This window comes from Saccharomycodes ludwigii, chromosome I (genome assembly GCF_020623625.1).
Source record: "Saccharomycodes ludwigii strain NBRC 1722 chromosome I, whole genome shotgun sequence".
Taxonomy (NCBI): Eukaryota; Fungi; Ascomycota; class Saccharomycetes; order Saccharomycodales; family Saccharomycodaceae; genus Saccharomycodes; species Saccharomycodes ludwigii.
The window spans coordinates 225,564-250,564 of record NC_060200.1 but is presented as its reverse complement, the minus strand read 5'-3'; the positions used below and the strand labels follow the sequence as shown (position 1 = coordinate 250,564).

The 25,001-nt window shown below is 29.8% G+C and overlaps 9 protein-coding genes and 1 non-coding gene across 10 annotated transcripts; 7 read left to right on the top strand and 3 right to left on the bottom strand.

Moving 5' to 3' along the window:
• Window positions 1–1,066: 1,066 nt before the first annotated feature.
• On the top strand, window positions 1,067–2,551 carry IME1 (transcription factor IME1; the record flags this gene model as incomplete). Its single annotated transcript, XM_046078786.1, has 1 exon — window positions 1,067–2,551. One exon carries the CDS (start codon window positions 1,067–1,069, stop codon window positions 2,549–2,551), a length of 1,485 nt encoding a protein of 494 aa, XP_045936449.1.
• Window positions 2,552–3,478: 927 nt separating this feature from the next.
• On the bottom strand, window positions 3,479–4,696 carry SCDLUD_000098 (uncharacterized protein; the record flags this gene model as incomplete). The annotated part of the gene is made up of 1 exon (XM_046078787.1): window positions 3,479–4,696. One exon carries the CDS (start codon window positions 4,694–4,696, stop codon window positions 3,479–3,481), a length of 1,218 nt encoding a protein of 405 aa, XP_045936448.1.
• Window positions 4,697–5,528: 832 nt separating this feature from the next.
• On the top strand, window positions 5,529–6,917 carry FIP1 (cleavage polyadenylation factor subunit FIP1; the record flags this gene model as incomplete). The annotated part of the gene is made up of 1 exon (XM_046078788.1): window positions 5,529–6,917. One exon carries the CDS (start codon window positions 5,529–5,531, stop codon window positions 6,915–6,917), a length of 1,389 nt encoding a protein of 462 aa, XP_045936447.1.
• Window positions 6,918–7,145: 228 nt separating this feature from the next.
• BUD4 (Bud4p) lies at window positions 7,146–12,122 on the bottom strand (the record flags this gene model as incomplete). Its single annotated transcript, XM_046078789.1, has 1 exon — window positions 7,146–12,122. The coding sequence occupies one exon, from the start codon at window positions 12,120–12,122 to the stop codon at window positions 7,146–7,148; it is 4,977 nt and encodes a 1,658-aa protein (XP_045936446.1).
• A 916-nt stretch (window positions 12,123–13,038) lies between these two features.
• JSN1 (Jsn1p) lies at window positions 13,039–18,000 on the top strand (the record flags this gene model as incomplete). The annotated part of the gene is made up of 1 exon (XM_046078790.1): window positions 13,039–18,000. The coding sequence occupies one exon, from the start codon at window positions 13,039–13,041 to the stop codon at window positions 17,998–18,000; it is 4,962 nt and encodes a 1,653-aa protein (XP_045936445.1).
• Window positions 18,001–18,706: 706 nt separating this feature from the next.
• SCDLUD_000094 (aldo-keto reductase superfamily protein) lies at window positions 18,707–19,564 on the top strand (the record flags this gene model as incomplete). Its single annotated transcript, XM_046078791.1, has 1 exon — window positions 18,707–19,564. One exon carries the CDS (start codon window positions 18,707–18,709, stop codon window positions 19,562–19,564), a length of 858 nt encoding a protein of 285 aa, XP_045936444.1.
• A 282-nt stretch (window positions 19,565–19,846) lies between these two features.
• SCDLUD_000093 lies at window positions 19,847–20,042 on the top strand. The gene has a single exon (XR_006829173.1). It is a non-coding gene; the product is annotated as a snR5 (small nucleolar RNA).
• Window positions 20,043–20,583: 541 nt separating this feature from the next.
• SCDLUD_000092 (uncharacterized protein) lies at window positions 20,584–21,489 on the top strand (the record flags this gene model as incomplete). Its single annotated transcript, XM_046076723.1, has 1 exon — window positions 20,584–21,489. One exon carries the CDS (start codon window positions 20,584–20,586, stop codon window positions 21,487–21,489), a length of 906 nt encoding a protein of 301 aa, XP_045936443.1.
• Window positions 21,490–21,828: 339 nt separating this feature from the next.
• YUH1 (ubiquitin-specific protease YUH1) lies at window positions 21,829–22,614 on the top strand (the record flags this gene model as incomplete). The annotated part of the gene is made up of 1 exon (XM_046078792.1): window positions 21,829–22,614. One exon carries the CDS (start codon window positions 21,829–21,831, stop codon window positions 22,612–22,614), a length of 786 nt encoding a protein of 261 aa, XP_045936442.1.
• A 55-nt stretch (window positions 22,615–22,669) lies between these two features.
• On the bottom strand, window positions 22,670–24,682 carry THP3 (Thp3p; the record flags this gene model as incomplete). The annotated part of the gene is made up of 1 exon (XM_046078793.1): window positions 22,670–24,682. One exon carries the CDS (start codon window positions 24,680–24,682, stop codon window positions 22,670–22,672), a length of 2,013 nt encoding a protein of 670 aa, XP_045936441.1.
• Window positions 24,683–25,001: the final 319 nt, after the last annotated feature.

Here is a 25,001-nt window from a genome sequence, read left to right as displayed (position 1 = left end):
GAAAAATATGATTTATAAGGTTCTAAAAATAAAAAAGAAAATTACACACAGAATGTTATATTTTTAAATTGCTATTGTGTTTAACTGTGTTTTTTTTTATATATATTTAAATATTGTTTTTGTAAAAAAAACACATAATTCAAATACGTACTATTTGTAATTACTGTATATTTTATAACCAATGAAATGATTATAATAGAATCTAATACTTTTTCCTAATTGGGTAAATATATTATTGAAAGGAAATATTAAGTACACTATGTAACTTGTTATAAAAAAAAAATAATTTTACCAGTAGAGTGATGCTGATTCTTCAATAATAGGGTTTTTTATAATTTTTTGGGTATTGTTTTTAATCGTATGTGATTCCTGTTTTTCCCATGATTCTTGCTATTCTCGTACTTTGTCTTTCCGATTCCTTGTACTTTTTTTTTTTTTTTTATTAAGTTTAATTCTACTAAACCAAATCAGGAAAAAAAAAAAAAAAAAAAAAAAGAAATCTAAAATGTTTAGAAATCAAGTTATATCATTGCAAAAGTATATATTATTATTATTACTATATTAATGTTAAATATTAAAAAAAATCAAAATAGATGAATCCCTTATATTAGAAAAAAAATAATAATAATAATTTAGCAAAATAGAAAAATAAAAAAAAAAAAAAAAAAAAAAAAAAGAGAATTCCCCTTGAGAAAGATAATTATATATATATATATATCTTTGTTACTGAATCTAACTACTTTATTTTATTTTTATATATTTAAGATTATTTATTTTTATCTTATTTTTTAATACTTTATTATTACCATTTTTATGATCGCTAGTATAAAGATCATAAATTTTTTACGGATATAACAATAAACTTAACAGCAAATCAACAGGTGAAAAACAAAATAAAAAAAGAAAAACAAATAAATAAATAAAACATACAAAACCAAACATAATAAAATTAAAATATATTAAAAATAAATATTCAAAATTAGATAGACAAATAACAACAAAAATAAAACGTACTAACAATCCAACTCAACTAGGAAGATATAGATAGATCATTGATAAACACATTATGCCACAACCCAATTTTGATAATAATTTAAAAAATAACAATAACCATGATTTATCATGGATCTCTTCTGCTTCTGTTTTTGCTTCTTCTCCTGGATCAGCAGAGCTATATTCCTCAGAGCATATTATCAATACAGCAATTATCGAGTCACAAAACATAAATAAGAATAATTATGACGAGTCAATACCATCTACTTCGTCTTCTGTTAAATTGTTGGAAAGTTTTTTAAATCTAGAAAACCAAAAAATACAAATTGATGCTACAAATACTGTTAATGCTGCCGCGGAAAATGCCAATAATAATAGTCACAGCAAGTTGTTTGATTTTATCTTGACTGAACCATTTGAGTCTGTCATTGATACCATAAATAATGATGATGATTCTTTTTTTTCCCACACTCCACAGAAACGTGACACAGCCAATGTCAATAGTATGAGAAAAAGGTCTTTACTGGAAGAAGAAAGTTTTGATTCTTTTGACTTTTATAATAACAACCACAATGATTTCCACAATAATTATTTTTTAAATGTGAATGACAACAAGTATGAAGAAAATTATAACACCAACAATTATTACTATAACACCAATCCTAAATCTTTTTGTGACTTGAAAACTCCAATTCGAAAAAAACAAAAAACAACTGGGTTTAGTTCAGAAATTCCCAATGAGCTATCTAGTACACGTTGCTCAACTTTATCTTTATTTTCAAATTCCAGTTCTTATACTTACGACCACGCATCGGATTCTTCATCTATTTTTCCTTTTTCTGCTGACATTAGTCCTTTCCAAAATAAAAAAATTCCACCATTTTTAGGCGACAATGATGCTGGTACCAGCTCCTCTGACATAATTGAGGACTTTTCATCGTTTACAAAACCGCAAAAATTAACTAAACTATTACAACCAATTAGATTCAAGAAAAATAGTAGTGTTTATAATAATTGTAACACAAAGTTAAGCAAAGATGCGAGTGATGCAAAGAAACAAATGGTAAACAAAAAAGCCATAGTTACCAATGCCACTATTAACAAAAACAAAGACTCTACTACTTCGGATGGAAAATTTGATGCTTACAATCAATTTGTTACACCCAAAAATAAAATTATTGAAAAACCTTTAATGGATCTTTTTAGCGAATATAATAAAAATTCTAGTCACAATAATCTTGTTCATAACGAGAATTACGATGGTATAAGAAATAATGATATGTACGTTGATTTTGATTTTACAATTGCATTGAAAGATAAGGAGCAAGTGGGTGTCAACAAAGAGATAATTCGTGGTAACAATACTGATCGAAATACTAAGACTAAAATAGTTAATAATAGTAATTATAAAAAAACAAAACAGCAAATTGATTTATCTTACAAATTAATGACTAAACTGGCAACTTATTTTGGCTATTTTAATGAAGAAGACCAAGATAAAATGGACAAAATTAGAATACAAGAGATTGAATATAGATTAGGTAAAACATATTTTTAATTTTTATGTCCGTCAACAGTATTTTAGTTATATTCATCCCCAAGTGTTTTTATTTTTAGGTACTCCCCCCTTCTATATGTGTCACCTATATTGGTTATATTTGCTTATTATAAAAAATCCACATTTTAATTAGAAATGGAAAGATGAAGAGGCAAATTTCTTTTTGTGATTTTTTATTTTTATAAATTTATTGGATAATAGTCTTGAGAATTCAAAATATTTAGTTCTTTATTAGGTATAATGTTGCTTATGTATTTATTTGATTTTTTTTTCTTTAAAGAAAAAAAAAAAGGTAATCCTTCTTCCCCTCCCCCTTCTGGGTTGCCTTTTTATTAAGTTATAATAATATAATTATAGATTCTGATATAATGTTATTTTAATGATGTAATATTTTTGTAAGTTTTGAAAGTTTGAACTAAAAAGTTTAAAGTTTCAGTTAATGTGAAATGGATTGATATCGGAATCCGATTCTCACATTTGCACCAAAAAAAAGATAGTTAGATATATTTATGTAGCTGTTTCAAATTATGTTATTATTATTATTATTTGTGTTTAGAACTTTAAAGAATTTAAATCGTGCGTATCCCGCCAATCGCTTCTTTCCTTCTTTTTTAACTCATTTACATTTTTATTATGAAACAAGAAGTTACTATGAAACGTTTGATACTTTTTTTTTTTTTTTTTTTTTTTTCTTTTTCTTTTTTTTTTTTAAATAATTAAATAAAAATAAAAATAAAAATAAAATGAATTACCGAATAACCCTTTACATATGTATATATATATATATATCCAAACCAATATTAAAAACCACCTATTTCTCTTGAAATTCATTCGTTCCTTCTCCTAAGTAGACAATGACCTAAACCAAAAAAAAAAAAAAAAAGAAAAAAAAAGAAAAAAAAAAACATATTGCTTGCATTCGTACACTTAAACATATATTTGTAAAACTTGTTTTAATTCCACAATGTATAGCCCATTTTTATAATTCATTTCTACATCAAAACTCTTCAAATACTTCCAACCAATGTAATTACCACAACCATTGCAATAAACATCACAACACAAGTAGCTTCCTGTAATCATTTCTGTAGTTTCTTCTGGTCCTAATTTAACATTAACCATTCTTTCCAATAGATAAGCTTTCCCAGTTTTCCCCCTGTAATCTTCGCTTAAAATATGGTATGGTGTAGTTATTTGCATGAAACAATTGCTGCAACAGTAGACTTTTTTCAAGTGGAGATTGTCTAAATTACGATGACTCCCTTTATCTCCTGAATATACATTTTCTTCATATTCTTCATCTTGATCAGAGTAATCATTTTCAATGGATTCATCATCTCTATCCTCCTCTTTTTCTCCTTCATAATCAGCATATAGGGACACCAAGGGTTTTGCTTCCTCATTTATATTTTTCTCGTAATCATACATGTTAGAAGTATACTTATTGCTACTAAGGACCATAAGCTCTTTAAAATATCTACTATTCTTTATGTCAATAGCATTTCTAGTAGCATTATTAGTATTTCTATTAGAACTAATATGAGATGAATTGTTATTTGGGGTCAAATTATTATTATTATTATTATTATTATTATTATTATTATTATTATCATTATTTAAAATGGATGAAAAGCACAGCATATTCATTTTATTATTATTATTATTATAGAGTGATGGATTAGATGACATTTTTTTCTTACTCACAATATAATTAGAGCTATTATTTTTTGAACAACTTTCCTCGTCTTCCTCTTCTATAACAGCTGAAGAAGAGCTGTTATTACTTTGATAATCAAAAATAGAGAAGGACGATGATTTATTTGTGCTCAAACTACTACATGAGGAGCTTGAGGTAAATAATGAAGAATTAGAGACAGTTCTACCCGTCTTTGCATTATCAACAACAGTTTGACTAGTAGCAGCATTAGTTTCAATACCATTATTGTTGACTTCAGACTGAGGTTTTAAATAATCTTCTTGGAAACTATAAATTGGTAAATAAGTGACTCTACTGTCAAAATTAAAAGATGCTCTATCCTCATCATCAGTATCATTGAAAACAATATATTTGGAGTTATTCTTAAACATAATTCTTGGTCTTTTTTCATTTGTGTAAAAATTTACGGCATATGACAATCCACCCATCTTGTTTTGACCTTATAGAAACAATATTACTATTACTATTATTAATTTTCTTTTTTTTTTTTTTTTTTTTTTAGCTTCCTTTTTTCTTATCCCCTTCTCTTGAATATTTTAATAATCTTTGGATAACAAAAAAAAAAAAAAGGAACTGCTTTTTATTTATATGCCAGTTTTTTTTCTTTTTCTTTTTCTTTTTTTTTTTTCTTTTTCTTTTTCTTTTTCTTTTCTGATCTTTTTATTTGATATATTTACTACAACTTTCCCAACATAAAGTTTAATAAATGTTATTATAATAACTCAAGTTACACTTTCTTATTTTTTAATTATTTTTTAATGAATGATTAGCCAAGTTATTATTCAATCATAGTAAAACTCCCCTTTATTTTTTTATTTTTGTTGGCTTCAAAGCAAAATAGCAATCATAATAAAAGACAGAGCCGCCGTCGTTCTTCACTAAGCTTTTTTTTTTTTTTTTTTTTTTTTTTTTGAGTGTATTTTTGTGAATAAAAGAAGTCCAGAAAAATACTACGGAAAAATAGAGTGCTATTAACTCGGTATTATTTTTATTTTGGTTTTTTATTTTGTCTTCGGACATATACAAATTTACCATTTCGGTTAATGCAGGAGTTGTATTTTTCAATAAAAAAAAAAAAAAATAAAAAAAAAAAAATTCCAACGTGAGAAGTTTATTTGTTAATCTTCTCTTTAATTCTTTATTAATTCCCATATACTATGAAGTAACTAAAATATAATTAAAAAAAAAAAGAAATTAAATAAATAAATAGATATATAAATAAATAAAATCTCAAGTATCATAATTTTAAACGAGATACCAATGGTTGCTACTGATAACGATAAAGAAACTGGTACAACACAAAAACAACAAAAACTTGAAGATGGTAAATTGGTACAGAAAGGGATCAGCTCAAGTGAAAATAGCTTTAGCCAAGTTCAAAAACCTAAAACAGATATTATAAAAGATGTCGCAAAGGTCAATGATGACGAAGATGACTTTTTATACGGTGATAACCCCGATAATAACAATAATACTAATACAAGCAACAAAAGGGAATTAGAAATAGGAGAAAAGGATAAACAAGAAGGGCACTCTAAAAATAGAAAATTAGAAGACCATGCAATTGAAAGTGATAACATAAAGCAAAAAAATGAGGATATAGAGAACCATAAAAATATCAGCAATATGAAAAATAAAGATACGGATGACTCTGACAATGATATCAATGATGATGATGGTTATAGTAGTGATTCCTCTGTTGAGTTTATTATTAGTGCGGGCCAAGTTAATTTCGAATTAGATTCCAATAACCCAAGTACAACTACTAATATGAAGCCACTTAACACACCTTTACCCACTAAAGCTGAAGTTCCAGATAACGTGTCCGCCTCTTTTCCTGAAAAAACTTTACCATTGGATATTGACGAAAAGGGAAAATTAGGCGATGAATATATTGAAGACGTTGATCCAGAAATAATAAAAGAAAAACCATGGCGTGAGCCGGGTATCAATTTAAGCGATTATTTTAATTATGGCTTTAATGAATTTACATGGATGGAATACTTACATAGACAGGAAAAGTTAAGAGCAGAATACGATCCACAGAAGATATTAAATGGGTTATTAAATTCACAAAGACAACAACAACAGCAACAACAACAACAACAACCAAATGCCATTAATTCTAATACAGCTACTAATGGTAATTACAACATGCCATTTTTTAATAACAGCAGTTTGTATAGTGCAATAAGCAATTATGATAACCAAAGAAATCAACAATTAAAATATCAACAACAGCAAAATATTTATGAAAATGGTTTGAATAATATAAACAGTTCAGCTACCACAACTTTAGATACCACTTCGAAAAATATGATTAAAACTAATTCATTTAATGATAAAGTCAACAGCCCACTTCCTTCACATACTAACATCACCAATAATAGTAATAATGTTAATAATGGTATAAATAACACAGGTACCACTTTGAACGCTCATTCCTCTTCCCCTATTTCTGCTAATAATGCTAATCTTAATATTAACCACAGCAATACTCCTACATTTCCATTGCCACCCATGTTTGGCGGCTTTCCACCTTTTCCGTTTGGTATGCCGCCAATGCCTGTTTTGAATCAAAATAATATTAATAATAATAACAGAAATAATTCACCTTTTAATAACAGTAATACCAATAACAAAAAGTAGTATTAACATACAGAAGAATCTATCATATTTTTTTCCAAATATCGAAAATAATATAAATTATCGTTTATTAGTCAAAAGTTATTTTTTCATAGAGAGTTACATATAAATAAAAATACACAAAGTTATAACTAGTTATACCTTTTTTTTCTCTTTTATCATTATTATTACAGCAACAAAGATAATAAATGAAAAAAAAAAAAAAAAAAAAAAAAAAAAAAAAAACTCCTATCAAGACAATGTCTCTGCCAATTTTTTCACCCAAGGTTGGTGAGCAATGTTTAGTTCTAAAATGTGATTCAAGTTCATCAACCATTCATTTCTTTGGCTTTTACTTTCAGTAGTGAAAGTAATGCTTTCCTTGTTTTTAAAAACTAGCTGGAAACTCAAATTAGATGTGATTGGATTACTGACATTTCTTCCGTTATCACTTTTAGTATTACCATAATAATCTATGTAATCAACATTTAACAAATTAATAACACATTTGGCTCTCTTAGTAATTTCATGGTACCCTATCAATTCTGGGCCATTTAATTTAAAATATCTTTTAGTCATCATCTTGTGCTGATCAATATCACCACCTTCTTGATATAACCAGCCTTCATAGTGAACACTTTCCTGTTCCAACCATTTTTGAACTATTTTTTCAGCTTTGTCTAAAGTCTTGGGGAATTTTTCCAGGGGATCTAACCTGGGCAAATAACAAACAGTAGCATAAAGTTGGCCAATACAATTTTTGCTTTCTTGAAATGATAGGTCACTATTTAACTTGTGGTAATTATTCAATTTAACACCCCATTTATTAATCAAGTTAAAGGTTTTTGGAGCTTTCAAATATTCACACCCACTTAAAAAATCTTCATCGATTGTGATGACAGATACGGCAAATGAACCGTCATTGGCAATTTTATCTTTCCATTTATCATTAGAAGGTTGAAGAACTCTTCTTACGACCGTTTGATATTCAATTATAGGTTCACTATATTTTTTCTTTTGTTGTTTAAGATGCTTGCCATGTTTTAATCCAAATAGGAAATTATGTTGTTTCTTTTGAGGTAGCTCAACACCCGGAATCTTGATTGGAATTTTTTCACGAACTTCAACAATTTTGTCAGCTGGCTTTGCATATCTACATTTTAAGGTAATAACAATTTTTATAATATTTTTGTTATCCATTTGCAATACATCCTTCAATGGCAAAACTGTCTCAAATTCTTTATTTAGATTTTTGTAAATACCATCATTATCCTCAAAATGTACCCACGGTGTCTCTATTCTATTAATACCATTATCAAATACAATACAATATTCTGCCTTTCTTTCTTTAAAATTGTTAAAAAATTCAAGCTTACTCGTGCCATGCAATTGTATATATAGTTCACCCATATCCTTCATACCTTTTTTAACTTTTTTGATAGTTCTTACTTGTGGAACAGGATTAATAGTAACTTTTTTAATAGCTTTAACATCATTCTCATCAATATCAGAGGAAGCGGTGATAATTGATTTATCTGCTTTCTTGGAGTTGGTTACCACTTTAAAAGGAGAGGTTACATGAACATCGCTTTTTTTACTAATAAGACTATCCTTGGTGTTATCACAATCGATTATGGATTTCGAAACGTTTTCAGGTTCAACCAGAACTTCTTGATTCATTTTAAATTGATCCAAGTTCATTTTTTGCACCGCAGTAATATCATCGCTATTATTTTTTTTGAAAATACCCAAACCTACTAGACCATGATGCTTTTCTGTATTGACGTTATTGTTTATTTCTGGTAAAAAGTGAGTTGATATAGAGGTATCATTATTAGCAATAGTATTTGTATTTATAGCAGATGACAGCAACATAGAATGTGATGGTGTTACATTTCCATTACCTAGTTCAAATAAATTTTGTACTACATCATCGCTTAAGGCATGATTTTTACCACTTTGTGCAGTATCAAAAGTACTTTTATTATTAATAAAAGAAGACTCATTCATATAGATATCAGTCTTGAATGAGTCATTAGGCACACCTTCATTGTTATCATTAATCATGTAAGAGCCAGAGTGATCCTCGTTAGTCGATACGTTTATAGCATCTAACTGATTCATTAAATTATCCTTGATTCCTTTTATAGGCGAAGGTGATGGTAGTACATTAGAATTGTGAGAAAGTACTTTGAATTTACGAGGTGTGTTATTATTATGAATCTTTGTTTTAATAACTTTATCGAAATTATCTAATAACAATGATTTTGAAATTTCTGGGTTTTGTTCATCCCCAACTTTTTCTTCTATTTCTTTCAAAACACTTTTATTGGGTAATAAATCATTTAATAGGGCTTCTTGTGTTTTAATCTGCTGTTGAATTTTTTTGGAAAGTATGGTATTTCTTCTCATGGGATCTAAGCCTGTAACTACGCCAGAAAGTCCTCTATTAGTAGATATAACATAATCATTCCCATTCTCCTCATTTTCAACAAAAGACTTATACTTATCATCAGATGTTTGTTTTCCATCAGTCGTATTAGAATGTGCGTAATTATCGGAACTGTTCAAAAGGTCGCTGCTTTCTTCTCTAAAGGTGTATAGTTCATTATTTCTATTTATGGGTTTATTAGGGATACCACCTTTGGTTAGAGTAGCCGTAGCGTTTCTAATTAATTCAAATCTTTGTTGTAACAATTTAGACTTCAAAGTACTTCTTCGTAATGGATCTAAATTGGAATTTTCAACAACTGGAATGATGTATTCCTCCTCTTCTATCTCATTGTTGTTTTTACCATAACCACGACTACTATTTCTGCTACCACGACTACTATTTCTGCTACCACGACTAACCAATCGAGTAGCAGAATTAGATTCGTATGTACTGTTATTGTTACTGCCAGCAGTGGTGTTACTAATAGTATTGCTACTCTTTCTACTACTTGAACCACAAGGTTCGTCACCATGATAATGATAGTGACTTCTACTAATAACTCTTGGTTTAAAGGAAAATTTAGCTGTGCTATTTAAGGATGGTGTACGTCCGCTACTGCTATTAGCATCATCATTATCGATATCTTTATTGTTGTTACTAGAAAGTTCACTATTTAATTGAGGTCCTGCAGCAGTAAATTGAGAATTGACACTTGAAGTGGGAGAACCATGTTCCTGTTTATTCCAAATAGAAACAAAATCATGGTTTTTCAAAGATTCCATGATTTCATCGAAAAATGTACTACCTTCATTATTAGATGGCGCATTTTCATCCACATCATCAGGTAAACCAAACGGATAATTCTCATCAAATGACTTAGAAGCAGAAGTGGTCTTACTAGAAGTTGACATATTCCTTGTATTGAATGATAAGGATGGAATACCTCCATTACCAGCAACAGAATTAGGATGTAATAAAAATAAAGGGGAGGTTGGTGTTATATGACGAATGCTACTGGCTCTATTTTCCACATTAGAAGCAAATCTAGCACCTGAAAACGAAGAAGAAGAATAGGAAGAAGAAGAATTAGGATTGGACTTAGAACTAGTGGGGGCTGATGTTTTTCTCGGATATTCTTCCTTTTGGTCCATTTCGTTCTCTTTTCCTTCAGGATTTGTCTGAACAGAAACATCTCTTTTATTATTATGACTTTGAGTATTGTGGACTAAATCAGAAGTATCTACAGATTGAGACATGTTGGAGGAAGTTGAGAAATTACGATATTGAGATTCAGATTGTGAATTATAAGAAATGTAAGGTTTTTTAGTTCTACTCATGCTAGCTTTATGCGAACTGTGACTAAGAATATCAAAATTATCATTTTTTAAAACTGACCCATCAAAGTTGTCTATAATTTCTTCCTTTTTCTCTGGTATTTTTGATTTTTTATATTCCTTTAACTGAGAAGTATTTTTAATTTCTTCATATTCTGACCGCCTTTGTTCATTTGTTATTTCAATTTTCGAATAATTCACTGTTCGACTGCTGTATTCACTTGAGGGTACTCTACTACTATTAGTGCTGTTGGCGTTAGTGGTGGTGGTGGTGGTGTCATTATTTTTATCAGTTACATTCAAAAATTGGGTATCTAAATGTGATTCTTCCTCCATAATATTATTGATTGTTTTTTCTTGTCCAGTATTAAAATAATTTTGTATTAGCATCCCGTCATTTAGTTCTGCATTAATATATCCAGGACCAAAATTATCATTATCATTATTACTATTATTATTATTATTATTCTTTTTCTCCTCTTCTTCTTCAAAGGCACTTTGAAAAGCGTCATCATCAGTGGTGGGCATAAAACTACTTTTTCTAGAGCCAGCTTTTTTCTTTTCGACGCTATTAGTAGCGTTATGAGTATTGGAAGACGAAGAAGTGGAGACGGATCTAGTACTTACAACTCTGTTATTCGTGTCAACGGTTCTTCCAGTTTCAATTGAAATCAAGTTAAATTTTTTAACTTTTTCAACAAATTTTGTGGTTTTACTACTATCATCACTATCTCTAGTATCATTGTTGGAAATTATATCTACCATCTTGTTATTATCTTCGACGTGAAAGCTAATGTTTCTTGTATCCGTATTTTGTTTGGGCAAGACTATAATTTTATTATTATTATTGTCGTTCGAATCAAGCATACTGCCAAAACTACTAGTACTATTGCATTCACCGTCAGCATCAGAACAAAAGCTGATGTTCCCCGTTCCAACGTTCTTATTAGCTGTATCGACACGTAACATTGGTACAATTAAGGAAGTCTTTGATTCAACATTTTCATCACGAATGCCATTATTATTTTCATTATCAGTAGTGGTGTCAATTGTGCTAGGACTATTAGTATTTAACGTTTTTTCTAATTCTTCCACAGAAGATAGCATTTCCTTTAATTTAATGATGCTGGATTTTACTGGTAGAGAATCAATATTGCTACCATTATAATCTTGTGCTTCATTCTGTTTGTTTAAAGTTTCTAATATAAATGAGGTTGGATGACTTTCAATTCGCTTTGGAATTTCTGGAATGCCTTGAGAAATATCACTGTTGTTACTATATTCTTCTTCCTCAGTACTACTTATTCTTTTTTGGTTTTCATAATAATTTTCTAATTCGATTTTTTTATTCAGTACCAGTTGAGCTTCATCAGCGTTATCCTTTAAACCAATATTTTTATCATTTTCAAAGGTTCGAAAAAACTCGGCAGGTGCTTCATCATTAGTACCTCCTTTATCCATGATGTTAAATGTTGTGTTTTTTTTTTGTTTTTTGTTTCTGGAATATTTTAACAGTTGATACTTAAAAGATAGACACCGAGTTTAAACGAAAGTAAGAGATAAAAGTTTAATGCCTTTGGTAAAATGGGCACTTTTTAATGAATTTTTATATGATTGTTTATTTATTTTTGAAAAAAAAAAAAAAGAAAAGGAAATGAAAGATCAACAAAGAGATCTTATGTTTTTCTTTATTTTGTTTTGTTTACTTTTGTTTGTTTTTCTTTTCGTCGAAAAGGGAAAAAGCTACGCTAATACCAAACGATCTGCGAAAAAGCTCCACATATATTCTAATTGTTTACATTTTAACCTAAAAAGGAATATGAAATTGTTTTTGTTTTTGTTTTTGTATAACAAAAGAAAACATTGCACAATTTAAAGACAAATACTAAAGACAAAAAGCTTGAAGTCCGGATTACCGGCGGACAGTTGGTATAAGGCTGAATCGGTAAGATTGGCAAGCACAATATCTGGACATTAATCATGATCATCACACACGCCATTCTTTCCCCACAAGCTATGCTACGTGGTTGTCTGTGGTTTTTTTATTAATTTTCTTTTAGACTGTAAAAGAAAACAAAGTTGCTCACGTGGATAGAATATGAACAAATAATCTAATAAACAAGAAATAAAAAAAAAAAAAAAAAAAGCAGCGAAGGGAAAAGAAACAAAAAGAAAAGGAAAAAAAAAAAATTAAAAAGTGGGCTTGTGTCTACTATATTTTATAATTATTATTTATTCTTAGTTTAACTCACTACTAATTTTTTCTTTCTTTTTCTTTTTTCTTCTTTTTCTCTTTTTTTATTATTCCTTTTACATTTTCCAAAAATATTTTGTAGTATTTTCTGCCTATTGAAATAAACCAACAACAACAATCACCATGAGTAGTAACAACAACTCTACTAAGAATGCAGATACTGCAAGTAATAATTGGACTTCTGATACAAAAATACACAATTTGCCACCGAATTCCTCATTTACTGCTACTAATTCTGCAACCAATGTAACCTCCCCAAAGGAACCTTCATTTTCTGTATTCAATAGAAGCTCTGTTAACGACAGTCCTCAGCGTTCTAATAGCGCAAATAAGTTTAAGAAAGTTTTAACCGGAGGTGGAATTAGCAGTAATAATAACAATAACAATAGTAACAATAACAATAGTAATAATAACGCTAATAATAACGCAGACAATGGTATTAGCCATAATAATTTTAATACACAATTAGATCAAAAATCGATCAATAATTATAATTCTACTGTGACAAGTGGTTCTACTATGGCCGCCAATGTTGCCAACAACTCCTTTTTTTCGACTTCTCATAATAATCATAACCATAATAATAACAATACTACTACCACTAATAATAATAATAATAATAATAGTAATAATAATAATAATAATAATAATAACAATAATGGTACTGATGGTGCCAATTATGACAACAACAATAACCACAATAGTAGTTATGGTAACAATAACAGCATTATGAGTTCTACTACCAATAATAATGCCCTACATAATATACCTGAATTGCAGAATGAATCTAATGTAAATTATAATAGCCGTGATACTAACGATTCTGATGATTCAAAACCAAAGACTTTGGGCTCTTACAGAAATAGAGCCGGTAAGTTTTCAAATACCTTGAGTAATTTAATTCCAAGTATTAGTGCTAAACTACATCATTCGAAAAATAAATCACCAACAACAAATGTGTCCTCCTCGGGAACTATTAATAATAACACGAATACTGGCAAAAATAAGAACAACAACAACAACAGCAACAACAATGACATAAATAGCAGCAATAGCGGCACTTCCATTAATTCCAACTTATTACCAAATGGTATAGTTAACGAAAATATAAATAGTTTAAATGTATTTAAAGAAGGGTTGTTATCAAATAAAAGGGGTAATAATAATGACAGTAATAATAACAACAACAACAACAATAATGCCTCTACTGCTACCAATGGTAATAATTCTACAAGACAAAAAAGAAATAGTGGTAACAACAGCAACAATACTCATGATACTCTCATGAATACTCCAAATCAAAGTCGAAATGGCATGGTTACCAGTATCACACCAAATCGTAAATCTCTTGAAAGTAATAGCAGCAATAGCGGAAGTAATAAGTATTATTTCACTAATACCATGTACGAAGATATGCATACTAAAAAGAGTAAAGAAATGGGTGCCATTACACCACCAGATATCAATATAACTGGACCTAATTCAAATATTCAAATACCGTTTCCTAGAACTTCTCTAGATTCTTTGAATGCCACAATGGATGAGTTTACCGGTGTCGGTTTAAGTACCGTTAATTCCAATCCTCCTATTTCCAGAACAAGAAACAATACAGTTAGTTCTCAGATAACATCGATCTCGAATTATATGACTTTAAATAATGCAGGAGCCAATGGTGGCGGTAGCAGTAATATATGGTCTGAGCCAAATGAGATTACTACAGCTATCACTAATGCTAATATCAATAGCGGTAATAAATATTTTTTGGGATCGTCCGCTACAGCTACCAACGTCGCCAATAATAATACTACTACTTCTAATACTACTACTAATAATACCACACAAAGCAATAATAATCACTATTATGAATACAATAGTATTCCTGTAAATTCTTTTAATGTTATATCCCCCATAAAGTCAAACAATACTGCCAATACTGGTTCCAATAATGTTATTATTAATACACCCAATAATACCACTGCCAAATCTTCTACCTCTGCCTGGAGATCTCGGTCGAAATCTAACGCATCGAGTACTTATGTGGATGCAGCTTCATATTTTGATGAGCCCTTACCTCAACTCACTACTACAACCACAAGACCGAGGTCTACGACCAATCCACATTTGCAAATCAATAATGCTAATACATCTACTAGTAATGTCTCTACCGTCAAAACTAATGGTACAAAGTTTAATATCACTCCTGTTGTGGGCGATGATATTGATCCCAGATCTTTGAATTGGGTTAGTACTGATAAAAACATACCGCAAATCAACCAAATTAATAACTTGTTACCGACCAATACTATTTCTATTTCAAACGTTTATTCTTTACAAAAACAACAGCCCCATTTATTTAATGCTATCAATCTAACAAGTTCGAGTTTGGCGACTTTATGTATGTCTTTTGGCCAGGTTGTATCAAGCAGGACCTTAAGCGGGTTGAATATGGCACTTGTTGAATTTGATACTGTAGAAGGCGCCATGAAGGCCAAAGAAGCCTTGAACGGCAAAGAAGTGTCCATGGTGGGAATTCCTAGTTTAGTTTCGTTTGCTAAGATTTTACCAATGCACTATTATCAGCAGCAAGGGAATGGTGCTAATTTAAGACATAATTTAAACGGAGGTGCTCAGCAACAATATCACTCGTTACTACAGGAACAGCTGTTGAATGGTTCATTGTCTATTGCCCAAAATGGCAATATCTCCATTCCTGTTTTCAACAACAATGGTAATAATAATGCAAATATGCAATCCGACGCCATGGCCAGTTCAAGTTTACTTAATCATAATGCTACTAAGAATGGTAGTAATAGTAACAATCATGCACCTCAGTTATCTATATCTTCAATCACCTCTCTGGGTAACACCAGTAATATAATGATGAATAGTAATCCAAGTACAAATACTCTATTTTCAGTAGGAAACAACAATAACAGTGCCAATAGCAACACAGCACATGTTGTTGAGAAGGAATATTGTCCATTTCCAACGCCACCAACCAGTTTGAAAGATAAAGTATCAGAATTAGATGATACAATTGACTTATTTGTATCATACGAGAGCAAGGCAAATCCTACTACCAATGATGCAATCAATAGTAGCATTAGTAGTAGCAGTAGAAGTATCACCCCGGATTATAATAGTTTAGTTGCGGGTGATGATGAGCACTGTGAATTTGACAGAATCCAAATACAGCATTTAATTAATAAATCAATGGTTTACGAAGGTACACAAGACACTAACGACTTTGGTCCGTTGCCCGAGCCGCTAACAAGCAGCACTAGAGAGTTTGACTCCCCTACCTTAAGGGAGTTAAGAAAATTGATCGATAGCCATTCCTTTACGGATTTAGAAATCGAACAGTTGGCCATGTGCATGATTGATGAATTACCGGAACTAAGTTCGGATTACTTGGGTAATACTATTGTGCAAAAGTTATTTGAACATTCGAGTGAAATTGTTAAAGATGTTATGTTAAGGAAAACCAGTCCATATCTCACTTCTATGGGTGTCCATAAGAATGGTACTTGGGCGTGTCAAAAGATGATATCGATGGCTTCTACTCCCAGGCAAAAAATGCTTATCGCAAAGGGCGTTCAATCTTATTGCACCCCACTATTCAATGATCAGTTTGGTAATTATGTTATTCAATGTTGTTTGAAGTTTGGATTTCCATGGAATAGTTTTATATTTGAAAGTATTGTAGCTAACTTTTGGACGATTTCACAGAGTAGATACGGAGCTCGTGCTGTTAGAGCCTGCTTAGAAGCTCATGACATTGTCACTAAAGAACAACAGCTAGTTTTGAGCTCAGTGATTGTTTTGTATGCTGAATATTTGGCTACTAATAGCAACGGTGCATTGTTGGTTACTTGGTTTTTGGATACCTGCACCTTGAAAAATAGACACTTGGTCATTGCACCAAAGCTTGTTGAAAACATTGTTGAGTTGTGCTGTCACAAGTTGGCATCTTTGACTGTATTAAAGGTGCTGAATTATAGAGGAGATTCGGAAGCTAAAAATTTGATATTGAAAACTTTATTTGGTAGTTTTGACAAGAAACATGAGGATCTAGAATTTGATTTTGAAAATTTCAATAATAGTTATAGTAATAGCCATGCAAATGATGATACCAGCACTATAAATCCTGAATTAGAAACATTAATTAAGATTTTAAGTGATAACAACTATGGTCCTACGTTCATTTATAAAGTTTTATCTATGCCATTGTTAGAGGGGAGCGTTAGAAATTTTGCGATTCAACAAGTTCGTAGAATTTTATTGGATTCTTCTCATTACAACATCAATGCGCAATCACACAGAAGACTATTAGAAGAAGTAGGTCTGGGAGCTAATGGTGCTGCCAATAGTAGTATTGGTGGTAATGCCACGGTTTCTACCACTATTAATACCTCTGTGAGTTCTAGTAATGTAGGGATTAATGTTATTCCAAATGTTACGGGCGATATTAGTGGTACGACCACCAATAATGGTACTTGCATTGGCACTGGTAATAACACTGCTAATACCAGCCCTCCTTCAAATACTATCAGTAGTACCGGTACTGCTAATAATAATAACAATAATAATAATAATAACAACAACAACAGCAACAGCAATACTAGCAGTGGTAATTTTGTAAGGCCAAACTTGTCTCATATTTTTGGCACGACAGGTTCATCAAATAACTTACCAACAATTGCTACTGGTCAACAACAGCAACAGCCGCAAGTTTTAACACAAGGAGATTTACGGATAACGTCCCCCACACACATAAGAAATGTATCGACTAGTAGTATACGCAGCACTGGCTCAACCGGTGCGAGATCAAGGAAGCTATCTAACACGGGGATACCGGTTATGAGTGGTGGGTTTAATTCTAACATGATTATACCCGGTGGATTTTACAATAACGGCGCCAGTAATAGCACTAGTTTATTATCTAGCAATCATTTAGTTGTACCTCAATCTAATTCAAATGCAACAAATAATAATGGTGATATGCTTTCTCAGTTTGATTCAATGAAAATCACAAATACTTTGAACAATATGAACAATACGGGTACTAATGGTACTTGGCAGTAAATATTATAAACATTATATATATATATATATATATATTATTTTTTTATTGTTTTTAATGAATAATGACGTGATCTTTTTTTTTTTTTTTCTTTTTTTTTTTTTCCCATTTAATAATATGGGTTATATATGAAATAGTTTCTATAAATATATGGACTTAACTCTATGTACTTATAAATTACAATTTTAATTTAATTAGATATTTGGATTGTTAGTTTATTACTTTTTCTTGGATTTGTTGAATAGTTAATTTGTGGGTAACATGACAATATCTATATGGAAAGAAGGGGGAGAAGGTTGGCTATATGATATATCAGATTCTACAAAAGTTACCAACAAAACAAGAATAACTTGAATGATGTGAACGGATGGAGTCGGACAAGTGATGAATTAAAAGGAAAAAAAAAAAAAAATAAAAAGTCTAGGGATTAATTGTGGTCAATAATGTTAATCATGACCAGCGCACACTCTCCTTTCCTCCCCTTAAAATATTAATCATCCCTCTCCCCTTTTAAAACATCAATATTTAAAGATTGATAATAATCTCTCGAGCGGGCTTATTTAAACTTAAACACATTAATAGATATAAAAATAAAATTAAAAAAAAAAAGAAAATTAAACTAGAATAAAGAAAATTAAATTGAAAAAAAAAAAAAAAAAAGAAAAAATAAAAAATAAAAAATAAAAAAATAAGAAAAAAGATATAAGAATGAAATCTTCGATTCCCAAAAAATATAAATTAAATAATGGGAACTATATTCCAACCGTTGGGTTAGGAACTTATTATTTGCCACAAAATAAAACCAAACAAATAGTTTACGAGGCTTGCAAAATAGGTTATAAGCATTTTGATACTGCTGTTTTATATGAGAATGAAAAAGAGGTTGGGGAAGGTATTTCGCAATGGTTGAATGAAAACCCTGAAGTACATAAGAGAGAGTCGATATTTTATACTACCAAGTTGTGGAACAATCAATGTGGATATAATGAAGCCAAGTATGCGATCAAAGAATGTTTAAATAAGGTTAAAGGATTAGGATATATTGATTTATTATTAATTCATTCGCCATTAGCAGGTAGTCTTTTAAGATTAGAAACGTATAGAGCAATGCAAGAGGCTGTTGAGGAAGGAATTGTAAAAAATATTGGGGTTTCAAATTATGGTAAGCATCATATTGAGGAATTATTAAACTGGAGTGATTTGAAAATTAAACCGGTGGTTAATCAAATTGAGATTTCACCATGGTTAATGAGACAGGAGTTAGCTGATTACTGTAAATCGCGAGAATTAATTGTCGAGGCTTATGCTCCTTTAACTCATGGTTATAAGATTAAACACCCTGATGTGCTTAAAGTTGCTGAAGAATGCAATGTCACGCCGGGCCAGATTTTAATTAGATGGTCTTTACAACACGGTTATGTTCCATTGCCTAAGACAGCCACTTTACATAGATTGAAAGAGAATTTGGATGTGTATGGATTTGAATTAAGTGATGAACAAATGTTATTTTTGGACCACCCAAATTCTTACGATCCTACCGACTGGGAATGTACAGATGCACCATAGGATTCTTCTGCGGTGATAAACTAAAAAAAAAGCCCTACCAATTCAGTGACTTTTTAAGGGAGAGGGGGGAAAAAGAGAGGAAAAAAAAAAAAAAAGTGTGTTGTGTTTTTGTTTTTTATCTTTGTAATTTTTTTATTTTTAAATGCAAATGAATATTATTATTGGTATATAAACAATATTTATTGCGTATGCTTTAAAGTTGATTATTTTTAAATCTTTTTTTTTTTTGCACACTTGTAAATTTATTAAAGAAAAGATAAATAAAAAAACCACTTACATTTAATAATATTTTAACCTCTTCTGGAATACCAAGTCTATATTTCAATTTAATCTATGATTTAATTGCACACCTCCGTAGTTTATAGGCACAAATGGCTAGAAGTAGAATAAAAATGATATTTTTTGTTCTTTTTTATTATAATCCACTTTAACTTGATTTATTCACAATGTTTTAGTGGTTCGCTGAGAACAGATATTTTTCTTTTTCTTGTCTTTTGTTTTTTGTCCCTTTTTCAAATCACACCGAAAACATCTCCGAATCTCCGAATCTCCGACTTAGATGTCCGAGCAATAGCGGATTGATCGGAAGGCGGGAGAGAGGAAGGTAGAAAAGTTGATTTATAAGTAATTTTTTTTTTTTATGTTTGACGTGGAAAGTGCTGCAGTTTGATATACGTTTTTTTTTTTTTCTTTCCACGAAAACGTTAAATTGGATAATATTTTCCTACAAAATAAAATAAAATAAAATACGGTAATTTGAACCGTTCAATTAAAAAGGTACACGTTTCCCCTTTCCGTCTTACAATTTCCGCCTTTCTTCGCTTACAGAACAGATTGCCAATCATAACAATAATCATAATTTCTTCCTTTTTCTACCAATAAAAAAACCTTTAATATACAATCTCAGTTTAATGTTATTAGAACTAGAAAAAAAAAAAAAAAAAAAAAAAAAAATATAACAAAGTCTCAATTCCAGTTATCCATAATCTTGTAGTAAATCCATTACTTTACTATCTGAAATGAATATTAATAACAATCAAACTAATGTTACTATTACAGATGCAATATCTACTCCAACTTTGAAAATTAATCCCTATTTCCCTCCTTCCCCAGTAAGCTCACCTGTTATTGCGAACTTACTTTTCATTCAATTGTCTGAAAATAACTCTTTGCCTAATAATGAAACCTCAAAATACCCTACAACATCACAAACATCACCAAAGCTTCCACAAAAAATCTTTACAAATAATGTTGTAAACTCCATTATTATATTAAATATTACCCAAGACTATCTACCCAACGAATATTCAAACGGATTGGATTCAAAGTTTATCAACGTATACAAAAACGAGTTAGTTAGGCTGATTTCTAAACCAGATGAAAATAACATGTGCAGGGTCAAATGTATCACTAGAGTAAGTGAGGGGTTAATACCATGGAGATGTTGTTATATTAATTTAGAATTGTCAAATAAATTCAATTCTACAATATTAACCAATATAAAACAGGAACAAACAGATACCATCATAAATGTTTTGGATATTATTGAAAACGATAATAACCAACTGGAATATATTATAGAACTCAACAATCACATATTAGTCGGAAAAACTTATTTACAATTATTTCAGATTCATATTCAACTGTTTCTAAAATATAAAACTGCTTTTATTGATTCAAAATTATTGTTACCAACACCCGTAAACAACTCTAATATAGATTTTACTAATATACAAAAAAGAATAAAATGTTGGAATACTTATTTCAGTAGATTGAACACATTCATATACACCATAGTTACAGAAAAAGAGCAAACTTTGTTAAAAGATGATAAAATTGACACACTTTTGAATAGATTGTTGTTACAAGGTTGTGATTACTATTACAGTGAAACTAAGGGTCAAATTGAACATAAAAGTAAATAATTTTTTTTTTTTTTTGTACAACTTTTTTTTGTTTAATAATTTGTAAAATAATGCAATACTGTATGATATCTTGATGTTATATGTGTTCATTTTATGTTTGATTACAATTTACTTTTGTTTTATTTCTTGAAAAAAAAAAAAAAAAAAAACCCCCGGAAAGAAAGCGACAAAAAAACATTTGATTTATAAAAATTTTATTATACAAACATATGAACTTTTTTCCATTCAAATATCTCATCAATGTATACTTTCTATAGATGATGAAACTATCACTATTAATAGTTTTTTATTAAAAACAAAAAAAAAAACAAAAAAAATAAAACAAGACAAAACAAGCAAATGAATAACCAAGTTAATAACAACGCACTTATTGAAGTTGAACCTTTAGAATCTACACCCGAAATATTCAACCATATTATATCTACAAAGTTGGGTGCAAATATCAATATAGTAAAGTTTTTTGATATTTATTCATTAACGGAACCTGACTTGCTTAATTTTATGCCAAGACCATGTACAGGCATCATATTACTATTTCCCATTAATTCGACAAAAAAAATCATGTCAACTGGAGAAAAGACCGTATCTACTGGAAATAATTATTATTTTTTTAAACAAACTATAAAAAATGCATGCGGTTATCATGCTATCTTACATCTAATGGCTAACCTAAAGACTGAAAACTTGGAAATGATCTTTGGAGATAACAATAATTTAAATTACAATAAGTTTAAGAGTTTCCTAATAAGTTATAAAAAAATAGTAAATAGCGGGGGCGACAATGAACACTTATTGACCAATTTAATTAACAATTATATATTAAATGATTTATTATTAACTACAACTCTAGATACAACAATTACTGCCACTGAAAATATACAGGTTGATCATCATTATATAAGTATCCTCAAAACAGATGATAATAAAATTATAGAATTTGATGGAAGAAACGATAAGCCATCTGTTATTTTATCCAATTGTGGAGAAGATAAAGATTTATTTGATTATTCTTCAATTATAAACAATCGATTACAGGAATTATTAATAAAGAAAACTGATAATACTAAAGATAGCAGCCCTCCAATTACTTGTAATTTACTAGGTCTTGGACCAGCATGGGATTGATTTTCTTTTTTTTTTTTTTTTTTTTTACATTTATACAGTTCATACATAAATAACTCTATATTTGTCCCTTAATATTAATTTTTTTGGAATTTTCATACAAAATCCATAGAGATACTCTACAATCTTTGCAATCCAAATAAATATACTCCCTACTATTTGCCAATTTTTTGGTTATAATACAATTTTCATTAACTTTGATATCTTTTAAAAAAATTTTCAGCTCACTATCATCATCGAAACTCAATTCTTGACGTAAAAAGTCTAACTTTAATTGCATATAACCACGGCACATATAGGCCAATGCTTTCAACCTCAATTTATCAATAAACAATTTTAGCAAGTCATAAGCATATTTGTTGTTATTATCACTATCACAATTTTCATCGTGGTTTCTGGTACTTTCATCAAAACACCCAGATTTACCATATACACGGAAAAAATTATGATAATCATTAACTATTAACATCTCATTCATGGTAAATAATTTAAGCACCAAGCAATCATTCAATATACTCCTACTATTAACAATATTGTTCTCTTCCCCCGCATCTTTCATATAATAAGTATACTTTAAATCTAATACTGATTGATAATCATCCATCATAATAAAATACAAAATTGTACAACAAAAATATTGTTTAAAAAACTCCATCATCATCCCCTTATTATTATTACGAAAATCAACTTTATTTTCAAATAGGTTCTTCAATCTACTTTGGCATTGGTTGAACTCACCCACATCTTTAAACTCTAATGCTAGCCTGGCATGCGTAGAATAAACCCTTATGGCGAAGTCACTTTCAATTAATTGAACGCGTAGATCTTGCCTTATAGACTTAAATTGGTCACAGAGGTATTGATAAGATCCTGTACCGGTTCTGTACTTGTACATTAACATCTTGTAGCTTTTTTTTAAAATAAATAGGGGTCTTACCAAATCAGGATTGGGTTCACTAGTTAATCGCAAATATGGTTTTTCCAATTTAGTACATCTACCCACAATGGGTTTATTAATATCATAATGCTGGGCTTTATTTGTCATTTTATTCAAATTGCTGAAATCTTCAAGATACGGTGTGCTAGTAGATGATACATTATTTGAAAATTTAAGTAATCTTTGCTTTTGTTTTGTATTACCCAGTTCGCCATCTAAGGTAGAACCCTTAGAAGTTGCATATTCCGGGTTATATCCATCCTCAACAACATCAATTTTTTTAATAAAAGTATTGAATGTGTCAGGATTGTAACTGTCATCATCTTGCTTCCAAGTTTCGTTATGTGCTAATTTTAAAGTTGTTGTGTTTTTGTTAAGGGCAGGTAAAGTTTGCTTTTTCCAATCAGTAGTCTTGACAGCATTATTTCTATAAGCCATAACAATGATTTTCTCCAATTGTATGGGGAGTAACTTTAAATCCTGTGTAGCTATTTCATCGTGGTTACCATTTTTTGTTTTCAAGAGACAAAAATTAACAAAGGAAAGCATTGGCTGAAAATAAATTTTTTGTTCAAATAGTTTGTTACATACACTTTTACTCCAATGGGTATAATCTTTGATGGCATCAAGCAATTCCTTTGGAGGATTTCTTAAATCACCACCAAAGCTTTTACCAATGTTATTATTTGTATTACTGTTAATTCCTTTATTTATTTTCCCAATACTTTTTGAAGAATTGATGGTAATGGTACTATTGTTGTGGTTTAATTTTCTTTGAGAACCCAAGTTAATTGGGTTTACTGGGTTGTAGAGTCTAGTAAGATCAACAATACTATTGTTTTCTTGATTTTTTTTAGGCTTGGATTTCCTTTTATTTTTCTTTTTAATAACAGATGAAGGAGAGCTTTCACCATATTGATTATTTTCCCTGGCATAGTGACTGGGATTATTGTTATTATTAAAGGTGGATTCTAGCAAAGGAGGTGAAGTTGGTGGTGGTGGCTGTTGTTGATATTGATATGATGAATCTATCATATCAGTGTCAAAAGGAGAAGATAAATTAATATTTGTAGGTGGTGGAGGTGGTATATATTCGTCGTTGTTATCATTAGTGTTGCTATTATTACAATCCATTTTTTTTTTCCTTTTCTTTTTCTTTCCTTCTATTTGTAGTTATCTTTTACAAACAAGTTTAGTATTAAATATAAGTTTTATACTTGACTCTATTCTTCATTTTCTTTTTTTTTACATCATATGGGAAGAGAGTGAATGTTTAGGATACTTATTCAACTTAATTAAAAAAAAAAAATTTTTTCTATAATAATATCAAAAAAAAAAAAAAAAAAAAAAAATATATATATATATGTAGCCCTATTTATGGGCTTTGTAATTTAAACATAAATAATAAATGACCTATTTTAGGGTTTGACAGATATATCCGGGTATCAAAATA